Raw genomic sequence first — 27,643 nt, 5'->3', positions numbered from 1 at the left:
ACCCTTTCCCTGCTATCCTTCAAAACTGATCTTGTTCATTCTATTTTCTTGGTGTCTCTTTAACCTATACGTAATGTACTTTCTATGGAGGGCCACCCAAGATGGATGGGTCATGGTGGGGGTTTCTGACAAAATGAGGTCTACTGGAGAAGGGAATGGCAAACCACTTCAGTATTATTGCCTTGAGTACCCCATGAACAGTATGAAAAGGCAAAAAGATGGGACACTGAAAGATGAACTCCCCAGGTTGGTAGTTGCCCAATATACTACTGGAGATCAGTGGAGAAATAACTCCAGAAAGAATGAAGAGATGGAGCCAAAGCAAAAACAACACCCAGGTGTGGTAGTGACTGGTGATGGAAGCAAGGTCCGATGCTGTAAAGAGCAATATTGCATAGGAACCTGAAATGTTAGGTCCATGAATCAAGGCAAAATGGAAGTGGTCAAACAGGAGATGGCAAGAGTGAATGTCAACATTTTAGGAATCAGTGAATTAAAATGGACTGGAATGGGTGAATTTAACTCAGATGACCATTATATCTACTACTGTGGGCAAGAATCCCTTAGAAGAAATGGAGTAGCCATCATAGTCAACAAAAGAGTCTATAAATGCAGTATTTGGATGCAATCTCAAAAAACAACAGAATGATCTCTGTTCCTTCCCAAGGCAAACCATTCAATATCATGGTAATGCAAGTCTATGCGCCGATCAGTAATGCTGAAGAAGCTGAGGTTGAATGGTTCTATGAAGACCTGCAAGACCTTCTAGAACTAACACCCAAAAAAGATGTCCTTTTCATTATAGGGGACTGGAACACAAAAGTAGGAAGTCAAGAAACACCTGGAGTAACAGGCAAATTTGACCTTTGAGTACAGAATGAAGCAGGGCAAAGGCTAATAGAGTTTTGCCAAGAGAACACACTGGTCATAGCAAACACCCTCTTCCAAAAACACAAGAGAAGACTCTACACATAGACATCACCAGATGGTCAACACTGAAATCAGATTGATTATATTCTTTGCAGCCAAAGATGGAGAAGCTCTATACAGTCAGAAAAAACAAGACTGGGAGCTGACTGTGGCTCAGATCATGAACTCCTTATTGCCAAATTCAGACTTAAATTGAAGAAAGTATGAAAAACCACTGGGCCATTCAAGTATGACCTAAATCAAATCCCTAACAATTATACAGTGGAAGTGAGAAATAGATTTAAGGGACTAGATCTGATAGACAGAATTCCTGATGAACTATGGACAGAGGCTCGTGACATTGTACAGGAGACAGGGATCAAGATCATTCCCAAGAAAAAGAAATGCAAAAAACCAAAATGGCTGTCTGAGGAGGCCTTACAAATAGCTGTGAAAAGAAGAGAAGCAAAAGGCAAAGGAGAAAAGGAGAGATATACCCATTTGAATGCAGAGTTCCAAAGAATAGCAAGGAGAGATTAGAAAGCCTTCCTCAGTGATCAATGCAAAGAAATAGAGGAAAACAACAGAATGGGAAAGACTAGAGATCTCTTCAAGAAAATTAGAGATACAAAGGGAACATTTCATGCAAAGATGGGCTCGGTAAAGGACAGAAATGGTATGGACCTAACAGAAGCAGAAGATATTAAGAAGAGGTGGCAAGAATACACAGAAGAACTGTACAAAAAAGATCTTCACAATCCATATAATCACCATGATGTAATCACTCACCTAGAGCCAGACATCCTGGAATGTGAAGTCATGTAGGCCTTAGGAAGCATCACTGTAAACACAGCTAGCAGAGGTGATGGAATTACAGTTGAGCTATTTCAAATCCTAAAGGATGATGCTGTGAAAGTGCTACACACAATATGTCAGCAAATTTGGACTGGAATGGGTGAATTCAGCAGTGGCCGCAAGACTGAAAAAGGTCAGTTTTCATTCCAACTCCATAGAAAGGCAATGCCAAAGAATGCTCAAACTACCACACAATTGCACTCATCTCACATGCTAGTAAAGGATTGCTCAAAATTCTCCAAGCCAGGCTTCAACAATATGTGACCCATGAACTTCCAGGTGTACAAGCTGGTTTTAGAAAAGGCAGAGGAACCAGAGATCAAATTGCCAACATCTGCTGGATCATCAAAAAAAGGCCCGAGAGTTCCAGAAAAACATCTATTTCTGCTTTATTGGCTATGCCAAAGCCTTTGACTGTGTGGATCACAACAAACTGTGGAAAATTCTGAAAGAGATGGGAATACAAGACCACCTGACCTGCCTTTTGAGAAACCTATATGCAGGTCAGGAGGCAACAGTTAGAACTGGACATGGAACAACAGACTGGTTCCAAATAAGAAAAGGAATACTTCAAGGCTGTATACTATCACCATGCTTATTTAAATTATATGCAGAGGATATCATGAGAAACGCTGGGCAGGAGGAAGTACAAGCTGGAATCAAGATTGCTGGGAGAAATATCAATAACCTCAGATATGCAGATGACACCACCCTTATGGCAGAAATTAAAGAAGAACTAAAAAGCCTCTTATGAAAGTGAAAGAGGAGAGTGAAAAAGTTGCCTAAAACTGAACATTCCAAAATCTAAGATCATGGCATCTGGTCCCATCACCTCATGGCAAATAGATGGATAAACTGTGGAAACAGTGGCAGACTTTATTTTTGGGGCTCCAAAATCACTGCAGTCATAAAACAGGAGAGATAAGAAAGCCTTCCTCAGTGATCAATGCAAAGAAATAGAGGAAAACAACAGAATGGGAAAGACTAGAGATCTCGTCAAGAAAATTAGAGATACCAAGGGAACATTTCATGCAAAGATGGGCTCGGTAAAGGGCAGAAATGGTATGGACCTAACAGAAGCAGAAGATATTAAGAAGAGGTGGCAAGAATACACAGAAGAACTGTACAAAAAAGATCTTCATGATCCAGATAATCACCATGATGTGATCACTCACCTAGAGCCAGACATCCTGGAATGTGAAGTCAAGTGGGCCTTCAAAGCATCACTATGAACAAAGCTAGTGGAGGTGATAGAATTCCAGTTGAGCTGTTTCAAATCCTGAAAGATGAAGCTGTGAAAGTGCTGCACTCAATATGCCGGCAAATTTGGAAAACTCAGCAGTGGCCACAGGACTGGAAAAGGTCAGTTTTCATTCCAATCCCAAAGAAAGGCAATGCCAACGAATGCTCAAACTACTGCACAATTGCACTCATCTCACATGCTAGTAAAGTAATGCTCAAAATTCTCCAAGCCAGGCTTCAGCAATATGTGAACCGTGAACTTCGAGGTGTCCAAGCTGGTTTTAGAAAAGGCAGAGGAACCAGAGATCAAATTGCCAACATCCTCTGGATCATGGAAAAAGCAAGAGAGTTCCAGAAAAACATCTATTTCTGCTTTATTGTCTATGCTAAAGCCTTTGACTGTGTGGTATTGGAGAAGACTCCTGAGAGTCCCTTGGACTGAAAGGAGATCCAGCCAGTCCGTGCTAAAGGAAATCAGTCCTGGGTGTTCATTGGAAGGACTGATGTTGAAGCTGAAACTCCAATACTTTGGCCACCTGATGGGAAGAGGTGACTCATTTGAAAAGACCCAGATGCTGGGAAAGATTGAGGACATGAAGAGAAGGGGACAACAGAGGATGAGATGGTTGGATGGCATCACTGACTCAGTGGACTTGAATTTGAGCAAACTTTGGGAGTTGGTGATGGACAGGGAGGCCTGGCATGCTGCAGTCCATGGGGTCGCAAAAAGTCAGACATGACTGAGCAACTGAACTGAACTGCACTGCTCTTGGAAGAAAAGCTATGACCAACTGCAAGAGCAGATTACAAAGTAGAGACATTACTTTGCCAACAAAGGTCCATCTAGTCAAAGCTATGGTTTTTCCAGTAGTCATGTATGGATGTGAGAGTTGGACTGAAAGCTGTCACCGAAGAATTGATGCTTTTGAACTGTGGTGTTTGGAGAAGACACGTAAGGGTTCTTTAGACTGCAGATTCAAAGCAGTCAATCTTAAAATGAAATCAGTCCTGAATATTCATTGGAAAGACTGATGCTTTGGCCACCTGAAACGAAGAACTGACTCATTTGAAAAGACCCTGACACTGGGAAAGACTGAAGGCAGGAGGAGTAGGGGACATCAGAGGATGAGATGGTTGTATGATATCACTGATTCGATGGACATGGGTTTGATTCAGCTCTGGGAGTTGGTGATAGACAGGGAAGCCTGGAGTGCTGCAGTCCATGGGGTTGCAGATTCGCACATGACTGAGTGACTGAACTGAACTGAATGTCCTTTCCCATGACCTCTGCTCTTAATATTTTGGTTCTGGGTCATGGCTACCATCTGAAAGTCCTATCTGTTTGCTATCTGTTGTCAACTTGAATCCAATTCTATGTTATGCTGTCATCAGAATAATTTTTCTAAAATATAAAATATCTTTTTAGTTTTAGTTAGGATTGGCTTTTTAGCCCCTTTAGGATAAAAACATGACTTTTAGCCTGGACTGTGAGGCCGTTTCGGTTCAGGTCTGTGCCCTGCTTTCCAGCCTGATTTGTGCCATTCCCTATTCCTACTCTCTTTTCACCATATTGAATTACAGGAAATTTTCTAAGCACCAAGCTCTCTCTTCCTGGCAAGCTATTGCATACACTGCTTCTTTGTTTAAAACATCTTTTCTCCTCTTTTTGTCTGACTCTTGCTTCTTCATCTTCTTTTACTCTCTCCCTTTTTTCCCTGGTCTGGACTAAATACCTCTATTCTGGGCTTCCATTACATGCCTAGGGTTCTTCATCTGTCTTTTACTTGTTTATTCTTCTACTGTGTTGTGAGTACTTGAAAGGTCTTACTCATTTTTGTCTCTGTGTCATATGCGATAAGGACCTCTTTAATAGGTTCTCAGATAGCATATTGAAAAGCAGAGACATTACTTTGCCAACAAAGATCCATCTAGTCAAGGCTATGGTTTTTCCAATGGTCATGTATGGATGTAAGAGTTGGACTGTGAAGGAAGCTGAGTGCGAAGAGTTGATGCTTTTGAACTGTGGTGTTGGAGAAGACTCTTGAGAGTCCCTTGGACTGCAAGGAGATCCAACCAATCCATCCTGAAGGAGATCAGCCCTGGGATTTCTTTGGAAGGAATGATGCTAAAGCTGAAACTCCAGTACACCTCATGCGAAGAATTGACTCATTGGAAAAGACTCTGATGCTGGGAGGGATTGGGGGCAGGAGGAGAAGGGGACGACAGAGGTTGAGATGGCTGGATGGCATCACTGACTCAATGGACGTGAGTCTCAGTGAACTCTGGGAGTTGGTAATGGACAGGGAGGCCTGGTGTGCTGCAATTCATGGGGTCGCAAAGAGTCGGACACGACTGAGCAACTGAACTGAACTGAAAGGTTAGGAGAAGGCAAGGGCAACCCACTCCAGTACTCTTGCCTGGAAAACCCCATGGGCGAGGAGCCTGGTAGGCTACAGTCCATGGGGTTGCGAAGAGTCGAACACGACCGAGCGACTTCACTTTGACTTTTCACTTTCATGCATTGGAGAAGGAAATGGCAACCCACTCCAGTATTCTTGCCTGGAGAATCCCATGGACGGAGGAGCCTGGTGGGTTATAGTCCATGGGGTCGCAAAGAGTGGGACACGACTGAGTGACTTCACTTTACAGTTGTTTTTTTTTTTTTTACTCAGGTGCAAGATGTTTAATCAGCTACTAAATGCCTACAAATATGGCCCTCCTCCAAGAGACTAGTTTACCCCATAAAGGTGTTTAGGTCTGAGGAGAACTGACATGAGCCCTCAGAACATAAGATGAGGATATTAAGTTCTGTCTTTCATGTGGGTATTGGAAAATTTCAGAGTCCATCTAGTTGGTAGGTATTAGTGTGGAGGAGGCATCATGATCGCAAGAATGGCTACAAATCTTTTCAGTTTCTTCCATGAAGATGTGGAGTCTATTTTTCCACTCCTTAAACTTGTACTGGTCTTGTGACTTGTCTCGGTTCCTATGCTTAATCCTCCACTCTTCCCTTAAGTGCTAGCAGTTTCTGGATAGAGTTGGAAGGCTTGTCTTTCTTTTCTCATTGCTCTTCTGTTTTCCTGAAGTCATGGCATCCATGTATAGAAAGCTTCATCTTTATTTTTCTAGATTCCTTATACCTGCCTACATATCAATGTCTTGCTCCCACTGTGCTCCTCTACTCTGCCTTCCCTTAGCCAAGCCCATTATTTCATATTTTCTCAAAAAGTATCAAGTGTGCTTTTGTCTTTAAGAAATTGAAAGTTTAACTAATTACAAGTTTAATCAGTTGGTTTTGTTTTGTCACTAAGGAGATCAAAGCTAGTAAATTGTAGGTGTTGGTTGACTTGCTCTGTGAATGGCATTGAGAAGTCAGTCTTCTTTTTGGTATATGGAGGTGGAGGTGTTAGTGAGTAGGTGCACGTCAAAACTACTAGAATTTTTTAATTTGTAAACAAAAAAACAGGTTCATAAAGTATAACACATATAACCTAATGAAGCTCTGTAGTTCAAAGATCCTGTAATGGTTTCACAGGTCAAGTGAAAGACCTTTTACAATCTCCATCCACCCGGGAGAAGTTACACCTTGTGATCCATTCTAAACACCAAGTTTAATTCACCTATTTCTGAATTTGATCTATCATTTAAATCTACAAGTTCCTCCTTTACCCCTTTCTTTATAATTATTTGCTGAAGACCCTGAGCCCTTTGTCCTGCAGAGTTCCCACAGTCTGGACTCTGCTGATTGTATCCTGACTGTCATTTAGCAGGTTTCTCCATCCTCTCTATTTCCTGTCAACTAGCAGCTGGATCCAGAGGCCTGATCAGACTTAGGTTCAATCCCTTTGCAAGATTATAAGTGGGTCAGTGTTCTTTCATCAGATGACACATATTTTTGTCTCTAGCTGTATTTTTTTTTTTTTTTTTGTTAGCAACTGTCAATACTCAATGCCTAGCTCCATTAACTCATTGGAAGTTGCAAAAGGGAAGTATTCTAGTTTATATTTTTGTTTTTGATTGGAATGCTTTTATAGAGAGTTACCTCTCAACTACTATTTGGTTACCCAGTATGCAGTTCACAGGAGAAGGAAATGGCAACCCACTTCAGTATTCTTGCCTGGAGAATCCCAGGGACAGAGGAGCCTGGTGGGCTGCCGTCCATGGCAGAGTCAGACACGACTGAAGTGACTTAGCAGCAGCATGCAGTTCACATAGGGGTGACTGCACATATACTTAATATTTTTCCATTATTTACCAACTTTTAAGATAGCCAGTTGGTTTCTTGTCCTTTAAGGGTACCTAGATAGTTCCTTAAAAATATCTTTATGCACTAATGAATTTAAACAAATGATGAATTTTAGTGCATTACAGTTTTGACCACTATTGAAGTGCCAATTTCCTGTCTTTGCCAAGTTAGAGCCCCTTCAAGTTGGCTCCTATGTCTTTTTGATACAGTAGTCTTTGATGACTTCATTGCTATGTAGTATGAGCAGATCCTCATCTTGTATAATTCTGCCTCACACCTCAGGCATTTCTCCAAGAAGCTTGAATTCATTTTTGTGAAATTTATTTCACAGTTTTGGTCCTACAGATATTCACAGCTACTGAGTCATTGTTTCTTGGTCCATTTAATAAATAGAATGAGGAGAAAGATATATCTGTGTCTGTGTCTCTGTATATATGTGTATATATACCCATATATATATATAGATAAATAAAAATAAAATTTCTAATGAGTTAATACAGATTATATTTAACTAAAATTCAGTATACTAGGGCTTTATTTATTCGCTTCTATATTACATCTTCAACTACTTCTTCCATATTTGAGACTGCTGGGGATGATCAAATTAAAGTATTGCATAAATGTTCCATTGCTTTATGTGACATTACAAATATAGCAACCTCAGAATAACAATACTAATGCCATTACCACCAGTATAATTACTGAAAATACATATAAAGATTTTTGCATATGCTTGTTTTCCCATTCTTCCCCACCCATCATTATTTTTAGCAGCCATTCTAGCTCTATATTTTCAGAGCCTATAGCATAGCATACTGTACCCTTTCCCTTTCACCTTCATTTAGTCTTAATTCTGCAAGTAACTATATAGTTAGGACTACCACTAATCTGTATCAGTGTCTCTCTAGGTAATTTAGTTGTCTAAAGGATATTCACTAATCTTGGGAAAAATCCATAGGAGCAAAATCCCTGAGTTCTTTTATATTAGTGATATAGTTTGCATCCTTTATTTTTGAAAATCAGTTTTGCTGGGTATGGAATTCTTGGTTCATATTTCTTCTTAGAGTATTTTAAATATGTTACTCCCTCCATCTCACTCGAGTCAATAGACAAATCATGGAGCTTTTGTTTTCTACTATCAAGTCCTTTATATCTTTCTTTCCTCTTTAATCTTGTCACTGTCTTAACTTGTGATGAGGTGATTGTGAGGCAAGGTGAAGTCATGCATCTGTAATCTCTGAAATATCATACGGTTGTCTCACAGTGATGTAACGGTACTTCCTTTGACACTCTTCATACCATCGCTAGTTCTGGTACTAAAGCACTGAATAGGCCATGACTGTCTTTACTTGAAACACTTCTGGTGGTTCTCTCTTTCAAACAGGGTGAAGCAGACTGTTGCACAGCACTAAAGTTTCTCCCTCTTGGATGCTCTTTTTTCCCTCTAGACATGGCCTTCTCTCTACATCCCATAGGTTTCCAGTATTGGGGTAACACTGCTTATCATGCCCTGGGCAGATCATGTTCATGCTGCTCTTTCACAAAAAAATACTGCTCTTCTCTCAAAGACTCCACTGTGATTAAACTCAAACACTGTTTTACTTGTAAGGTCTTAACGAAACTCCCTTGAATTAAAAATAAACATTTTCTCGTATGTACTTTGTCATTCCTGATCCTACAGTACTTATCTTTTCCTATATTTTTTGGACGTGTCTCTCGTATTATATACTTAAAAATTCTTGAGAGCAGGAGTTCTATTTTCTGCATGTTTTTCCCCCCATGGTATAAAACACATGTTCTAACTTAAGTGTAGTGCTAGAGTTAGGGTTAGGATGCTGGATGCATTCACTGAATGGGGTGAAGTGGACAGCCATCATTTCTCCCATTTGACAGATGTGAAAGTTATAAGACTTAGTTATAGTATGAAATTATAATAAGTCTCAACTCTGAATGCTTTCTTTGAAAGAGAAAATAGAATTTTAAGACTTAACTACATTTTAATTTAGTCTCTTTCTTAGACTTTTTAAAAAATAATGTGCTACTAACTTTCTTGATTTGGACACATGTTTAGATTTCTGTATACAACAAATTTGTTCTTAATAATAATAGTGCCAAATTCAGGATTATCAACCTGCTTATTACCACATCGTCTACCTCTGCAAAGGTAGCCACCATTGTCCTTCACTTATTCATCAGAATACTTTCTGTTTTTATACATCCACTTAATGAGAACTATTTGGCTCATTCTTTGTGCATGTCAATAAAAATTCACAAGCTAAATCAGTAGTTTTTTAGGTAGAGAAGAATTATTTGCTTCTCTCAAGGTGTCAGATTTGCATCTGTTATAATTTTTCAACAAGATAACTTTGAAGATCAATCACTAAAGACCGGCAGGCATCAGTTCTAAATGTTTCAAAAACTCTATTCTAACACACCTATATAAGCTTTAAGTTTTAGTGCTCATCATGTTCTTTTCCTTCAAAATATTTCTTTATGACATTTGCTATTTATAAAGTCAAAGTCAATTTAAAATCACACAATTTAACAACTCTTAGCTTTGTTAATTTATAAATGAATTTTCGTGCATATGAATTTACAATAAAGTTTATGAGCCGACTACAACAATCTGTTATAGTGAAGAGCTGACTAATAAAAGTAAATAGGTGAATTAAGTCCATTCTATAGAAGAATTGTTAAATAGAGCTATCCCTGTATCACATATAGTCACAGAAAACTACCTAAGTAAGCCTCAAGCACTCTATTTTTAGGAATTCATTGGCTATAGTGGATCGCTGTACTCATTGATGAATAACTGAGATAATTTATATGAATTCATTTTATCTATATCATTAACTCATCAAATGATGTGTTTCACATTAAAATAAAAACACTGTAAAGTCAGCACCTCAGGGGACTGGTATACTATGATCTGTATTACTCCTTTAATTATGTTGTAACTATTTGACTCTATTTTGTCTTAAATTTTCCAGTTTTCTGCTATATGAATTGTTAATATCTTCTTCTATTTTACAATCCAGTTTCCTGTGGCTTGGAAGTGAAATGCTTCATAAGACTTGATGCAAAGAACTGAGAAAATATAAGTAGACCAAACAACAACTTTCATGTCGAGTGTGAGCTTTTCTACTAATTTTAGCACTTTGGGGGAAGGTTAGTTTTCTCAAACTCTAAAATGTTTATAGCTGAAACTATTTGCACCCAGTGGGAGCTGACCTAAAAACTAACATCAAATATTCTGTAGTTAAGAGGATGAACAGGATTTCCCAGTTCTAAAAGTATGCAAAGCCTTTGTGATGAAAAAAGGGCGCTTTTCTATTTGACAGTCCATACATAACCCTGTGTCTTCAGTGCTGTGATTCCTGCATGTTATTCAGCGTAAATGTGCATGATATTTCCTGAGGAACATTAATCAGGTTGTAAATTTATTAGTTGAGTTATGTGACAACCATCTTCCCACAAGTGCCTTAAAAGTTGTGAATTGAGTGACTATTAGGTGATATGGAAAACTGGATAAAGAAAAATAGTTTGATTAATGTCTGATTGATATATTGTATATCCTAATGGAAATTCTGTATTATAAAACAATCAGTATTGCTTATATGTAACATGAATTCTCATGTTTGGAGCAGGATAATCTATATTTATTAATATTGCTATGCTTCTCTAGACATTTTTTAGGGAGAGGACCAGAGGGTAATTTTACTTTGGTTGAGTCAGTTAACTTCCCGTGTTACTTTTCAGCCTCATAGACTTTTTATTTCCCCATGATACTAAAAAAGATAAAGAATTTAAATTTTAAAATGTTGATAGAAATATGTTGAGAATTTTAATTTCATCAATTTAGGTAAAATAAAACATATAACAGACATTTGAATACCTCCACAATTTAAAATGGTCTATATTGGCAGGGGAAATTTATGTATATATTGAATATCTTTTATCTATTGATGATACATTTATTTATTACTGGATATTTATTTACTGTTCTTCAGATATATGTACCTACTTTATTAATTCAGTCCCACTAAAAAGTATAAGGAAAAACATCTGTGAAAATAATTTGTTATTTTTAAATAAAAAATTCATTAGAAAAAAATTTAGAAAATAAAAAGTAGAGAGAAGAAAAACAATAAATGTATCACTTGAAGCCAATTTTTATAATAGTTATGTGCATTTTATTTTGTCTTATCTCCCTTTTGATTTTTAACACAATTTATTATCAATTGATAAATAATAGTAACCTATAATATACCATATAGACTAACATAAAATAATAAAACATAATAATTTTGTGTCCATCAAGGTTATTCTTCTATAAGAAATTAAGGAATAGGAAATGGCAACCCACTCCAGTGTTCTTGCCTGGAGAATTCCAGGGACGGGGGAGCCTGGTGGGCTGCCGTCTCTGGGGTTGCACAGAGTTGGACATGACTGAAGTGACTTAGCAGCAGCAGCAGAAGTTTTATTGGAGGATAATTGCTTTACAATGTTGTGTTGTTTTCTGCTGTATAACATCATGAATCAGTCATAACTATATATTTATATCTCCTCCCTCTTGAGCGTCCCTTGCACCCCACCCCTCTTCCTCCCCTCCAGGTCATCACAGAGTGCCAGGTTGCCTCCCTCTGTTACATAGCGGCTTCCCACTAGCTAGCTATTTTTACACATGATAGTATATATATGTCAAAGCTACTTTCTTAGTTCATTCCACCCTTTCCTTCCCCCTCTGTGTCCACAAGTCTGTCCTCTATATCTGTTTCTCTATTCCTTCTTCCTTGCAAATAGTTTCATGAGTACTATTTTTCTAGATTCCATATATATGCTTTAATATATTCTATTTATTTTTATCTTTCTGTCTTACTTCACTCTGTATTACAGGCTCTAGGTTTATCCAGCTCACTACAACTGACTAAAATTTGTTCCTTTTTATGGCTGAGTAATATTCCATTATATATATGTACCATACTTTTATTTATTCATCTGTTGATAGACATCTAGGTTGCTTCTATGTCCTGGTTATTGTAAATAGTGCTGCAATGAACACTGTGGTACCTGTGTCTTTTTGAATTCCTGTTTTTCTCAGCATATACACCCAGCATATATCTCAGCAGTTGGGATGCCTGGGTCATATGGTAGTTTTAGGTTTAGTTTTTTCAGGAATCTCCATTCTGTTCTCCATAGTGGCTTTATCAATTTACATTCCACTAACAGTGCAAGAGGGTTCCCTTTCCTCCATGTCCTCTTTAGAATTTATTGTTTGTAGATTTTATTGCTGATGGCCATTATGACTGGCGTGATGTGTATCTCACTGTAGTTTTGATTTACATTTCTCTAATAATGACTTTGGCCACCTGATGCAAAGAGTTGACTCATTTGAAAAGACCCTGATGCTGGGAAAGATTGAGGGCAGGAGGAGAAGGGACGACAGAGGATGAGATGGTTGGATGGCACCACTGACTCAAAGGACATGGGTTTGGGTGGACTCTGGGAGTTGGTGATGGACAGGGAGGCCTGGGGTACTGTGGTTCATGGGGTCGCAGAGTCGAACACGACTGAGTAACTGAACTGAACTGAATAATGAGTGATGTTGAGATCTTTTCATGTGTTTATTGGCCATCTGTATGTCTTCTTTGGAGAAGTGTCAAGAGATAGACTTTTAATAGAAAATTCTACTGAAGTTTCAGTTTAATTTTTGTGTACTTTACTATAGCTGTAACCATAATTGTATCTTTATTTTTTACTTAACATTATGAGATGTGCACTTTTGCATGGAATTTCTGAAACTAGTTTTAATTCTTATGAATTAATATATACATAGCTATAGATTTCTGTTCTTTGGATATTTTTATTTATTTTTGCCAATCTGAGGTTATAATTAATAGCACTGCAGTGGATATTATATGCGTTTGTTTTAAATCTTTTGATTGAGTCCCAGAAGCAAAATTACTGAGTCAAAGACACTAATAGTTATTGTTGTTGCTATACATGAAAATCAAATAGTTGAAAGTTAATGAATATTTATAAATAGGTCAGAGCTTGTATTATAAGTGATAACTTGAGAAAACATTTCAGAAATGATTCAGAAAGAAATGTAATCATTTGTCTCTCTTCAATGTAAAACCCAGTATAGAAAGAGTAACAATGACAAGAGGGGAAAAGGAATCATAATAGTGGCTCAAAGCAGCCCTTTAAAAGTCCTGTTATTTCCATAACACTGGGGACTATAATAATATAATAGTTGATTTCTTCTGGTTAAAAAATTAAAAGATGTAGTAAAACTGATCCATTATCTTGATGTGAAGAGCCAACTCTTTTCCTGATGCTGGAAAAGATTGAGAGTAAGATGAGAAGGGAGCCACAGAGAATGAGGTGGTTGGATGACATCACTGACTTGATGGATATCAGTCTGAGTAAACGTGCTGCTAAGTAACTTCAGTCGTGTCCAACTCTATGCAATCCCATAGACGGCAGCCCCTCAGGCTCCACTGTCCCTGGGATTCTGCAGGCAAGAACACTGGAGTGGGTTGCCATTTCCTTCTCTAATGCATGAAAGTGAAAAGTGAAAGTGAAGATGCCCAGTCGTGTCCGACTCCCAGCGACCCCATGGACTGCAGCCCACCAGGCTCCTCGATCCAGGGGACCCTCCAGGCAAGAGTGCCAGAGTGGGCTAGTAAAGGACAGGGAAGCCTGGCGTGCTGCAGTTCATGGGGTCACAAAGAGTGGGACACGACTTTGCGACTGAACAACAACAATTATCCTTTTACAAGAAAACCTACTATTTGATACATTTGCTTTGTGTGTGTTTCTGGGAAGAAGAGGGTGCCTAAAATGAGATAGTACTGTATGTATGATTTAATATTCTGCTTTTATTATTTCACATAATGTGAACATTTCTCTGTCATTTTTATGAGACTGACACACTGACTCCAGTGCTGAGGCAAATTCGCTGTCACTTAAAAAAGTTATGATATTTAGTGGCTGCATAATAATCCATCAGTTATTTATTTATTTATTTTATTTTTTTTAAACTTCATATAAACTTTATTTGCATTAAGGAAATCAATATTTACTTAATAAATCATCATTTTAAAGAGGGAAAAGTACATTTCTTTGACCATAGGCCTTTCTTTTTTATTTATTTATTTATTTAGTTTTACTCACATTTATCTTGTTTATACCCTTTCTGGCAATTATAAATATCACTTCAGTGAACTCGGTACTTCAGATAATGCAATTGGAATAAATACCTATAATTGGAATTGCTAGTTTAAAGAAAATGGAGCTCTAAAATTCATCTGTGTTGATGGGAGGTAAGGTTTATCTTTTAAATTTCTATGGCTAAAGTCTCCCTGGATTGTTTTGATGCTGTATCACCCCAGACATCTTATTTGGCTCTCAGGTCCCTAATCTTTCCTTGAACAAATATATGACTGTCATACAGTTAAGCTGTCATCAGCAGCTTAAAAGGTCATCATCACTAACTAAAAAGGAAGTGTTGCGAGAATCTGGAAACAAATGAGACTGCTCAATATTTATTAAATACCTATTATGGTTGTTTTATGATGATCATTTTATCACATAGTGGTTTTAACTACCCCCTCAGTGATATATATGTTTTCTCTCTCCATCCCAGAGTGGCTCTAGGTTCTATAAGGATTTCCAAACTTTCTGTGTGGGGTGGTCAAAGAATCCATAATCTCACTTAACCTCAGCCTCTCTTTCTGTCTCTCTTATTCTCGCTCTCTCTTTTTCTCTTATTTTTATCTGGTTGCATGCTATCTTTTCTCTCTGCTGGTCTGACACCTGAAGTGTTATAAGGCATCTTTCTTCTTCCTTAGTTCCTGTCAGTTCTGACTTTAAACTTCATGATAAGAGCTTTTTAATCTTCACTTATCTCTGTGGTTAGGGTACATAAGGAATAAATCTTTGGAAGAGTGACTGTAGAAAGATTTTTTTTTCCCTTCCTGGATATATTCCCCATCTTTTCCACTTTAAAACCTTCTCTTTCCTGCAGAAGAATGGAGAACACAGTTGATGGCCCTTCACAAGCCGGGGGCACTTATGGAACTGCCTCAGCAGGAAAACCTTTTAGCACTTATTCTGATGCTTCCTTGTTTCCCTGTGTTTGGGCAACTGAGTACTCCTGACTCAGGATGGTGAACTGTTGATTTCAGATCACCAGTGGGTGTTGCTCTGAAGTAAACAGTTGATTTCTGTGTTCTATTATTTTAACATCCACATTTGACTACAGTGCAGCACTCTTCATGGAACTGTTTATGGCATAGCAAATCTGGGCCTCTGTGTTTTACCCAGCCTAGTTTCTTAGGCTCCGTGATTGTGAACTGGAGCTCTCTCCAGGGGCTCTGAAGTTGCCCATGAGGTTTAGCTGTGTGAAGAGGGAGAGGCATCCTTGGAGAATCAGTCTTGGTGAGCTTTTGTTTGCCTCCAGCACAAGCCCTAGGTGCTGAATAATTTATGCTTAATACGTGTCGAGTCAGTTCCAGATTTGTAAAGCTATAACAGGAGGTTCTTGCATATTGCATTTTACTGTCATTTCTACCAGAAGGAGCAGAAGAAAAGATGAAACTGAGAAGTCACCTTTGCTTCTTTTAGTGAGAATGGGAAAAGTTAAGGCGGCAGAAAGTAATGAAACTATTTCTTAAAATGAGGTTCTTGGCTTCTCTCTTGGATTTCATTTATTCACGTCACTCTAGATTTCCATCAAAGACTGAATCTAGGATGATGTTACTTTACATATTATATCAAAGTGTTGTACGTTGTTGTATGTACACATGCGGTGTTGCATACTTAGACCTTAAATTATGTTCTGTGATCAGTAACACATGAAACTGATTTAGAAAAAAGAACATGACGAGGATAAAAAAAACTAGTGTAGATACTTGAATGTATGTATCTTAACTATTTTCCAGGGAAAGGGGATGTGTTTGGAGACATCTTCTGGAAGGAAACTACCCTTGCTCACGCGTGTGCCAACGTCCGAGCACTGACATACTGTGACCTCCACATCATCAAGCGAGAAGCCTTGCTTAAAGTCCTGGACTTTTATACAGCTTTTGCAAACTCGTTCTCAAGGAATCTCACTCTCACTTGCAATCTAAGAAAACGGGTAAGTTGTCTGGATCCATTTCCACTTACTAGCCTCTAGAGGGTTAATATATTATATTCTATTAGTTAAAGAGTGGTATAGTGATTTTATTTTGTAGTAGTACATTCCCATCAATGTAAAGTGACGTAATCTTCCCCTTCTTTTTATTTTGCTTACTTTTTAAAGGAGTGATAAAAACCCTGAATACATGGATAAAGGTTTGAATATCTATTATTTAAATGTAAAATGAAAAGTGGACCTGAGGAGAAACAAACTGTGCTATAATTAGTTAATTCCTGGGGTTTATAATACTGCTGTAAAATTAATATCAGTGTCTCTTAGTTTATTATGTGAGTCTTTTAAAGCTTCTAAGTTTAATCAAACTGGTTGCCTAGTTTATATTCCTGACTCTCTTTACCCCCTCCCTCTCATTTAATAATCAATTCATAAAGCTCATTTCTCATTAATTCTTTCAAAGTACACTATCTCAAAAATAATAAGCCATACTGACATATCCTACAAATAGATACAGGAATCCTTTATTTTGTGTGGCTGCTACAAATTTAATCTTCTTGCTGTTTTCTTTTTTATTGATGAGTGTGGCACAAATTTAATTTGCATAAAGAATTCTTCTAGCTCTGATTTATAGGTCATTGGACATTGGTGAGGACTCTTTTATTGCCAAGAATGAAATAGACGTTTGGATAACTGCACTTAAGGAATTTCATCTAAGATGATTGCCTGTCTGCAGTGAAGTATTTTGAAATAACAAGCCTTCCCTTCCACCAACCCCTTAAATAGAACCTTCCTGCTAGTTAACATAGAGAAAAAAAATCAATCCAAGTGGCAAATTAACATCTATACTGCATCAACATAGAAAGGAGCATAAGCAAATCAATATAATTCTCTACTCAGGGTTCTAAGAGGGGATAAGACTGCGGGAGTCATATTCGTGCTAGTGTCACAACATTTGATTTATATTTGAGAAGCAGTTTCAGTTTATATTTTGTTAACAAATAGTTATTGAGCATCCACAACCTGAAAGACAAAATGTAAAGAGCTGTAGAGAACACGAGGCCTGAATAACACAGTCTTTATGCTCAAGGAGCTGACAGGCGAGTGTGAATGTTATAAGAGATTGAGATTTAAGGTAATGATTAACCTGGAAGACTGGTGCCAAGTATGAGATAAACAGAGCACCTGCTCCTTCATTAGGGAGATTGGAGTCCTGTCTATTATTACACAGAAATATGTCTCTTCACTCTGTGCTCTACCTTTTCCAGTGACAAATGCCTCTTCTACAAGGCTGCCTGGTGGATATTTGAAACTCATATCTTATTAAATCTTCCCAATATACATTTTGCCAGTTTTAGAATCTTCCCACATACTACAAACTTACCACAACCTGGATCTGTGCTTACAGTCCTCAGGGCAGATATTATTTGTCACTGTCCTCCTCTAAGTATTGTTGTTTATACATTATCTCATCTGATGTTTATAGTATTCTTGTGGGAAAAAGGGGCAGTGGTTTTCCCTTCAAAACACGTGGGAGGGATTAGTATTAAATAACCAAGTGATATACATGTAATGTAAATGATTGCATCCCTCAAAGAGGGGTAATAAAGACAAAATAAACTTCAGTTCTTCAAAATGTGTTAATCACAAAGCTCTATCATCTTTTTTTCTCTTTCAAACATCTGAGCACATGCATATCACACGTGTCTGGGCGCACACACACACACACACACACATTGGTTATGAGAGCCAAGTGTATATAGTAGCATGTCTATCTCTGACAGGCATAGAAGTAGAGCAGAAAACTTGTGCTATTTTTTAATGGGACCCAGGAATTGTGCACCTGCCTCTGTAGGTATGTGAGTTAAATCAAATGACTTCTTCCCTTAATAACCTGTTCCTTGTTATAATGTGTGTCAGGTTTTTTGTTTGCTTCTTTTTAAAAAATATGTCCTGCCCTTCTGTAATTGATGAATGGTGTCAATAACTTGAATGTCAGGTCAGGTGTATTTCTCATCAGTGTCACTTTGTTCTCAGATAAAAGTATTTTCATAAATAAGAGAAACTGAGACAGTATCTTCCTGTGATTCATGAGAAGAGCTACCATTTTGAAAGTCTATTTTATATCCATGTTATTCAACATAGTTTACATATAATTAATCGAATTAAATATCAACAACCCGCAAATGAGGCAGTATAATCTTCGTTTCATTGATGAGGAGGTTGAGGTTCTGAGAGTGAGACAACTGGATGCCAAATAAATTATGGGTCACAGCCTAGTTTGAATCCATCTCTGCCTGTTCTAAAGCCCATATTCTTTAGTTTATACTGTGTTGCTTTTGTTTTTCAAATACCTGACTTTTCCCCCCACAACAATATCCCACAGACACGCTTCCACTAATAGTTTCTCCACTGAACTATTAACAAAAAATATTTTGTTCTTATTGCTACCATTTTAAGCATTCTTGAAGTGAATATTCGTTGTGAATTACAGAGTCAAGTCTCTGTCTTTAGCATACCATTGATGTCTTCTAGCTATCATAACCATTAATTAAGAGTGTGCTCCTACTAAGTTGGGGAAGCGTACTTGGGACCCAGGTTTTCAGCCTTCATAGATTTATAGCTCTGGCCACATAAGCACTTAAGGTGTCTCAGTGGGAAGTTTTCTATAGTGTGTAGTTCTCAGTGGCTGCAGTAGGAGGAATGTGATAGCAGGAGCTGCTTGTTTCCATCTCCATTAAAGAGAAACAAGATGCTTGTTATGCAAACATAGCTCCCACTAACCGTTGTTAGGTCCCTCAATATAAAATTGCTAGAATTGTAACTGATATTTTCATCCAAAAACTAGAGAGGGAGTTGGCAAACTTTTCTGGCAAGGACAAGATATTTGAGGGCCTTATAGTTCCTGTCTCAACTACTTAACCCTCCTATTATAGCATGATATTAGCTGTCTTAACTTGGGCTGCCATTACAAAACACCATAGATTGGGTGGTTTCACCAATGGGAATTTATTTCTCACAGTTCTGGAGGTTAACTCCAAGATCAAGGTGCTGGTCAATTCGGTTCCCCAATATGGACTCTTATTTCTGGTTTGGTGACATCTGATTCTTGCTGTGCCCTCATGTGGTGGACAGAGAGTTTGGAAGCAATTTCTCTAGTATCTCTTCTTGTGAAAGTAAAAGTGCCAGTCACTCAGTTGTGTTCAACTCTTTGCCCGCCATGGACTGTAGTCCACCAGGCTTCTCTGTCCATGGAATTTTCCAGGCAAGAATACTGGAGTTAGGTAGCCATTCCCTTCTCCAGGGGATCTTCTTGACCCAGGGATCGAACCTAGCTCTCCTGCACTGCAGGCACTGCAAGCAGATTCTTTACTGTCTAAGCCACATGGAAGCCCAATTATAAAGGCACTAAATTTTATCATGAGGACCCTCATGCTGCTGCTGCTGCTGCTGCTAAGTCGCTTCAGTCGTGTCCGACTCTGTGCGACCCCATAGATGGCTGCCCACCAGGCTCCCCCATCCCTGGGATTCTCCAGGCAAGAACACTGGAGTGGGTTGCCATTTCCTTCTCCAATGCATTAAGGTGAAAAGAGAAAGTGAAGTCGCTCAGTCGTGTCTGACTCTTAGTGACCCCATGGACTGCAGCCTACCAGGCTCCTCCGTCCATGGGATTTTCCAGGCAAGAGTACTGGAGTGGGGTGCCATTGCCTTCTCTGTGAGGACCCTCATGGCCTCATCTAATCTGAATTATTTCCCCAAAACTCTTCAAATATCATCATATTGATGGGATTGGCCCTTCACCATATTAATTTTAGGAGGACCCAATATAGTCCATAGCAACCAAAGATAGTATGTAAATAAATGAGGTTAGTCATGCTTCAGTGAAATTTTATTTATAAATACAGGCAGCTTCTGATGGGCCTTAGTGTGTCAATGGCTGAGTGGAAGTCTGCAAGTCAGATGGGAATGGCAGAAGGTATGCAAATAGAATTCTCCCTTTATTATAAGAAAACAAATCTCTGCTAAGTGCCACCCACATAGAGGGTTATCATGAAATGGAAAATGCCATATATAAGAGGTGGATGCACACAAAAACAAAATCCAAACAAACAAAGCAAAAGAAGAGGTGGCTATAAGGAGTCAGGTAGACAGCACACAGGAATTAAGACTATGTGTCTGTGAAGACCGGAGAACTCATACCAGATGTGGAAGGGAAGCTGCTACTTACTCTGATTGTATTTGCCTTGGAATCCCAAACAAAACAGGTCTACCTGCCCTTGGTCAACAATCTGTGAACTGAATGGAATGATTTCATGAACCTCTGATCTTATGATACTAGAAGCCTGAAATTTTTACCTGAATCTTGTAAATGTGGATGAGAAAAAATATTACATTATTAATTTCTAAGTGAAATTTAGCTTTTCTTTCAATTATGAAGGTTGATCCCAAACTACGGTTTTATTAGTGGTACCAAAAAAGATTATGTTTTCATAGCATATTATTTTTGCTGAAGACATCCTGAAATATTTATACTAATCAGTGCTTCATAATTACGATAGTTATTAAACCTGCTGCTAGATGCGTTATTGTGTTAATAAAAAAGCACATAGATTACTGTTTTGTAAATTGCTTTTAATATTTTGATAATTGAATTTCATTATATTCTCTTTGCAACACTATGTATTTTGTTTTGTGCATTTAAAGCAACTCTTCTGGAATGAGGCCTGTTTCACAGGCTTTACCAGACTTCTGGGGATTAAGACGGGACCCCTGCTCCACCCCCCTCCCCACCCCCAATATGAAAGTCAGAAACTGGACTAAGTTGAGCAAAAGGACTGATTGGTATATAGTTTTCAGTAATAATAAGGCAATTCTATAGTTGCCAGTAAATTTAAACATATTCAGAAAAGGCATAGGAGAGCAGCAGAGGAAGGTTGCCATACTTTCTGACTTTATTCATAGATTATTTCCTTTACTAATCTAAGATACCATTTCCTGGAATGACTAAATTCTTTTATTAATTTGAGGACTGGCACTCAGTTATAGGCACAGAAGGCACACAGCAAAACCAGTGAAGGTGATATCTAAATTTTAAAGAATTCTAATCAGACTTTAAAAGTAACCATCAGGGAGGGGGATTCAGGATGGGGAACATGTGTACACCCGTGGAGGATTCATGTTGATGTATGGCAAAACCAATATAATATTGTAAAGTAATTAGCCTCCAATTAAAATAAATAAATTTATATTAAAAAAAATAAAAGTAGCCATCATACTTCTGCTCATTCTGCCTCCTGTTATACACTGATGTTTAACTGTTTGTGTACAGAGTTAATGCAGCAGGCATGACTGCTAGACTTCGAAAGTCCTGCTTCTAAAGTGGGCCCTTGGCTGGCATTTGAGAACTTGAATTTTAAGATGGTTTCTAATACTTTGACTGGTAAGAGTAGCTCACTATGCCTACTGTTTGTTCAAACAATATGGTTCATGCTGGACATCTGCTTTCCTTCAAGGAGTGTGGAATTTTAGTATGTGCCAGACAGAGGATACCTATTGGCTAAACTCCAGTAAAATCCCTGGGCACTGAGTCCATAATGAGCATCCCTGGTGGCAACTCTTCACAGGTGTTGTCACAACTCATTGCTGGAGGAATTAGAGAGAGGACCCTTAGAGGCTTGTTCATGGAGGGGAGCCCTTTGGATATTGATAAAAAACAATGCCAAACAGATGGTTGCCTGTTAGTTGTAGTTGCAAAGAAATGCCTCCATGTTGCCTCAGAGACTCCTCTTGCTTCTGGTTGATACTACTTTTTACCATACACTTCTGTATCCTTTAGTTCAAGACAGGGTAATCTGAAACACCTCAATGATATTTTTTTAACCCTTGTATTAGTCTGCTCAGAAAGCCATAACAACATTACACAGACTGGGTGGTTAAACAGAAATTTATTTTCTCACAGGATCTGGAGGCTAGAAGTCCAAGATCAACCCTGCTGGCAGGGTTGGTATCTGGTGGGAATTCTCTTGGGTCACAGATGGCTCCCCTCTTGCTGTGTCCTCACATGGCCGGCCAGTACTCTGTGTTTGAGTGTGGGGAAAGAGACAGTGGACTCTCTGATGTCTCTTTTTATAAAAATTATAGACACAGACATAAAAAACAACTTATGGACACCAAGTGGAGTGGTGGGATGGAATGGGAAATTGGGATTGATGTATATACACTGCTATGCATTGTGTATGGGCTTCCCTGCTGACTCAGCTGGTAAAGAATTCACCTGCAATACGGGAGATCTGGGTCCGATCCCTGGCTTAGGAAGATCCCCTGGGGAAGGGAAAGGCTACCCACTCCAGTATTCTGGCCTAGAGAATTCCATGGACTGTATAGTCCATGGGGTCACAAAGAGTTAGGCATGACCGAGCAACTTCCACTTTATACAGTGTATATATTCATGATGTATGAAGTAGAAAATATTGTTTGATTTCATTTATATGAGGTACCTAGTATCATCAAGTTCATAGAGTTAGAAAGTACATTTTTAGATGCCAGGGGTTGATGGGGAAAGGGGAAAGGTGATGGAGAGGGGGAGTGGGGAGTTAGTGTTTAATGGGGACAGAGTTCTAGTTTAGGAAGGGGAAAAATTCAGGAGATTGATGATGGGAAGAGTCCCACAATAATGTGAATGTACTTAGTGCCACTGAACTGTACAGTTAAGTATGGTTAACATAGTATATTTTATACTTTGTAACTTTTACCACAATAAAAAAAGGAAAAAGAAAATTCCCTGGAGCAGTGGCCTACTCTTATGACCTCTTTTAACCTTTATCGCTTCCTTAGAGATCCCACCTTTAAGTATAATCACATTAAGTGTTAGGGTTTCAATATGTGAATTGGGAAGGCAGATAAGAAAAATTCAGTCCATAACAATCCTATTTTTTTTTAATTAAATGTGAAGGAGTAATTTTTAGAAATATTCTAAAATCAAAAGTTACAGCTGAAATAGGTCTGTATTACTGGGGATGTTCAGCAGTATCAGTATTCAGCATTGCTCCCCACCCCCTCCCCACCCCGCCCCGGGAAGTGCATAATTATCGACACTTGATAAATGTTCTTGCACTTGGAATACAGGAATATGAGAAAGGATTCTCATTTAAATTTAGAAAAATTTCCAAGAATGATCAACACAAATGCTGAATTGGAAAAACAGAAATAGAGGTACCTGTAGTGTTCTTTTCACCCCATAAAGCCAGAATCCTCCACAGATGGCATTGTTTTTAAGTAGAGGGCAGTTGAAGCCAACTGGCAATTTCATGGATAAGCACAGTACCAATTCTGTATTTTAATGTGCCAGTGCTAAGAAATAGTGGTTTAGACTCACTCTTGCATTATCATAGGCTCAGAACTAAGTAATGGTGTTTCTTTCCAGACAGCATTCTTAAAATGGGAAATCCAGTGGCACAGAATGCCTTTTTTTCCGTGAGCAATGAAGCATCTCTACAGCAGTTACCTTTTGTGGATGGAAAACATTCTGAAATGGGATATCAAACAAGTCTAAAGTGTTTTATTGGTGTGCATGTGTTGTAGCCCACAGGTATTTTAATAGTCAAGACTGGCATCTTTGAAGAAATAGTTTGGAAATGTGATAATGGGAATTCCAGCTTCACTACCTTCTTTGCCCCCTTCCTGCCCATATCTGCTAGATAAAATATGGGATCACATTCATTTCACAAATCCATATTTCTTAATCCTATGAAAAAGACATTAGGAAAACATTGTCCACAGTTGAAGCAAAAGATATATAAAACTCTAAAGTATTCTATATAGTACCTGTGTTTACTTCTCTTACAGCAGATTGTGATATTTTGGTTTCCTATCTACATTTTTGTTTTTTCAAGAGAAAAATGAGCTTCCTAAAGAAGATATTTTCTGTAATCTCTTTATTGCCAGTGACCAGAATAGTACCTGTAGTGCTTGCTAATTGAAGGAGTGAAATGTGAATCAGTCATGCTGCCCAGCACAGAATAATCTCGGTCATTCTGAGAAGCAAATGATACCCTTGACAACTTTGGCAAACAGCCTTATGAAATAGGATTATGAAAATGACCATTACCAATTAGTGTTAAATCACAATTACAGTTAACTTCCAGCTGCAGTTTCTAACCATTTATGTCTGTAGATTTTGTATAATGCTAGTGTTCTCAGGATAGTAAAGCAATTTTAACATCACTGTTGAATGAATTAAGATCACCTGATGCCAGGGGCTATGTTTACCAGGACAGTGCCTTAATCTCATTCTAAATAACTTTGAAGAGCAAACATTTTTTTTTTTTTTAATTTTGCAGTTTCCTTTGAAGAATCTGCACCCCACACTTGAATCTGAGTAGAGTGTTGTTATAACTCTCATGACCTCAATTAAATATCAGGATTGCAAATTCACTGTGAACTGCTGGCTCTGCTGGCAGTTGCTCTGCTTACACGCTGTGGTTTGTAGAACTTTCACCTCTAAACTGATGTAGTTTGCACACCACAGGCATTATCTCATTTTAGTTTCAAATCAACACTATAGGGAAGTGAACAAAGAGAGATGAGATGACTTGCTTGGGGCCACAGAGCTGGTAGCTGTCCTGAGGCCCCAGCCTTGGTTTCCCAACTCCAAGCTAGCTCTCATTTCACTGATGTTGGTAAAAAGGAGTGGACTTTCAGCAATTCCAGAAGTTTGTCATGTGCATTTAGATGAAGCAGAAACCTAATTATGTAGTCCTCTGAGCCTTTAAGCTGCTTCTATTTAGAGCTCTATGTTGGTCTGCTTCCAGACAGAAAAGAAGCTTTCCCACATTTAGTTACCAGGACATAGGTTCACAGATCGTTGCTTTTCAGTGGTGCCTCCAAAGCATTAGCTAAAGACAGAGTTTCTCAAGTTTCAGAGGGGGCTAGATTGAATAATTTATCAACATACTTGCCAGAAGATTATGCTGTCCTTTGACCACTTTTTGCAACACTGGAATTTATTCTGATTGCAAAACAGTGTGTATTTTAGTAGTAAACAAGAATGAAATGAATAAACTTGTTGTAGACAGAAGAGTATTTAACTAACATAATAAAAGAAGGTAGATATTTTATAAGTTATTTTTCTTGGGAATTCTCAAAGTAGCCAACAATCACTTGAAACAATCATTTGTTTTATTTTAAAGCTTAATTCTGCCTTACAGTAATGCCTTTCTAGAAGCATCATAACTGGATGCCAGATTGTTCATTTCCAATATACCTACCATTCTTAATTCTCAGAAATTAATATTTGACAAGGGACCACAGAAAGCCCAGTGCTATATCATGCCATCTTCATTTAAAGAAAAATACTCCTTTTGAATGTAAAAGCAAAGATTTTTATTAGTATTAAGGCTGAAATACACATATTTTTTATTCCCTAATGCCTTTTGGTATTTATTTAAATTTGGTATGCATGCATTTCTCCTATTGTATTTTCTTTTTCTTTCTCTCTTACGGAAAAAGAAGTCAATGTATGTGGTTGAATGTAAAATACCAAATCTGGATCTATTTATGGATCCGCATTTTAATGAATTTTTAGGCAGAGTTCTTTTGTGGGAATTCCTTCCTCCTCAATCCCCAAGACAACACGGGAACTTGATGATATAGCTTTTATTGTAGGGATTTTTTTTCTTCACTTTTCAAGTAAAATCTATTGACTCAGCCTTTTCTGTACCTGAGGAAATAGAGAGCTCAAAAGTCATGTATTCAAAAGCCTTTCACACTGATTTTGAGAAGTAGGTTTGTAATATTTTGCGAAGGGTCTAGTTTCAAGATGTTTATTGTGAATTCAGACTTTTTCCAATAAAGTAAAACAAATATTGTAATAAAACATTACAATTTTTATAAAACGAAGAATTTTAAAGCATTGTATACATTTTGCAAATGAGAAAGTAGAGAGCTGCTCTGTGGTTAGATTTACTTCTTAACAGTTGATTGTTTTGACCAAAATAGAATCTGCTGTCTTGGAATGTCCATTTTTTTCCTCAGCTCAGAGGTGCATGTCACAGATTTTGACATTCCAATCAAGTTATCTTTTCCCAAAGGAATCAAATCAAGTCATTCTACTAAATAGCCAGAGACACTCAGATGACCCAGAGAGGCTAGGTTCTCCTGGAAAAAATCCTTCATTTTCTGCCTCTTCTTTCTAAATCAGGTTATACTTGATTCACCCAACACTTTGAGAAGCTGGCGTTTAATTTTACAGAGGTTCATTCTGTGTCCACAGTTAGGGAGTGATGTCATCTGCAGAAGTTCAGCAGAGGTGCTGTCCCTTAGGAAGTTCACAGTATGGAATGGAAACTGCAGAGTAAAAACTGTACCTGCTAAATCTGCATGTAAAATGCACTCAGTTTTCCCTGCAGGCAGCAAAGAGAGGTGGTGTGGGGCATTGGACTTTGTCCAGGAACTTGCTTTCTTCCTTCAGCAGATGCCTTAGCAGCTGCCTTGGGTATGGTTGTGGACTGCATCGTAATTCCAGCTCATTAAATGGGTGACATGTAACACAGGTCCCTTGAAAGTAGTTTATTGTGACCAGAAGATGCGTTGTGCCCCTTCTGAGTAAGAAAATAGTGTTTCCTAATGCTTGGGAATTCAGACACCAGGATGTAGAATGACCTACTTAGCCACTGTAAGGCATACTATCACATGGGGAAGGGTCTGTTATGTGAGCAAAAAGTAAGCATGAAACATCAGATCCAGCCTGCTGGATTTATGACTCCATAAAAATGAGGCTGACTGCGGGTTTGCTAATAGCAACATTTTCACACCTGGCAGTCACCAAGTGGCTTGTTACTGAAATCACACACTAGGAGGACTTTTATCTGTAGGCTCCTTGGAATGGGTATGGATTGAGAGCAAAGAAAACTGCGTGACAAGGCCTGATCACCTTCATTCTAATGCAGCTGACTTTTCCAAAGAGCTTGCAAAAAGAGGACTTAATGTGGACATTTGCTCTGGTGAGAAAAATATGAAAGTAGATGTGAATTTGGTAGTTTTGCCAAACTGAAAAATCTCTATTTTATGTTCCTAGGCCATTCTACTTGGCATGCTCCTTTTAGATGGATGTTTTAATTATGAACCAGAAATGCTATGGAGGTTGGCGACAGTAATGAAGCTCAAACAATGCAGAGGGAGAGACTTTAAAAATGCAAAACCTCAATCAGAGCAAGTCTGTCAACAGAAAAGACTTGCAACAAATGCAATTATAC

General features: G+C 38.2%; 1 protein-coding gene across 2 annotated transcripts in view; it reads left to right on the top strand.

Annotated features, from left to right (window-relative positions):
* KCNH5 (potassium voltage-gated channel subfamily H member 5) overlaps positions 1-27,643 on the top strand; it is a 425,893-nt gene that overhangs the window by 322,205 nt on the left and 76,045 nt on the right. For both annotated transcript variants that reach the window (XM_070797700.1, XM_019967980.2), the window contains one exon: positions 16,201-16,397. In XM_070797700.1, coding sequence (XP_070653801.1) covers positions 16,201-16,397 — 197 coding nt within the window. The remainder of the gene's footprint in view (positions 1-16,200; positions 16,398-27,643) is intronic.

Source organism: Bos indicus, chromosome 10 (genome assembly GCF_029378745.1).
Source record: "Bos indicus isolate NIAB-ARS_2022 breed Sahiwal x Tharparkar chromosome 10, NIAB-ARS_B.indTharparkar_mat_pri_1.0, whole genome shotgun sequence".
NCBI lineage: Eukaryota > Metazoa > Chordata > Mammalia > Artiodactyla > Bovidae > Bos > Bos indicus.
This window is presented reverse-complemented; position numbering and strand designations above follow the sequence as displayed.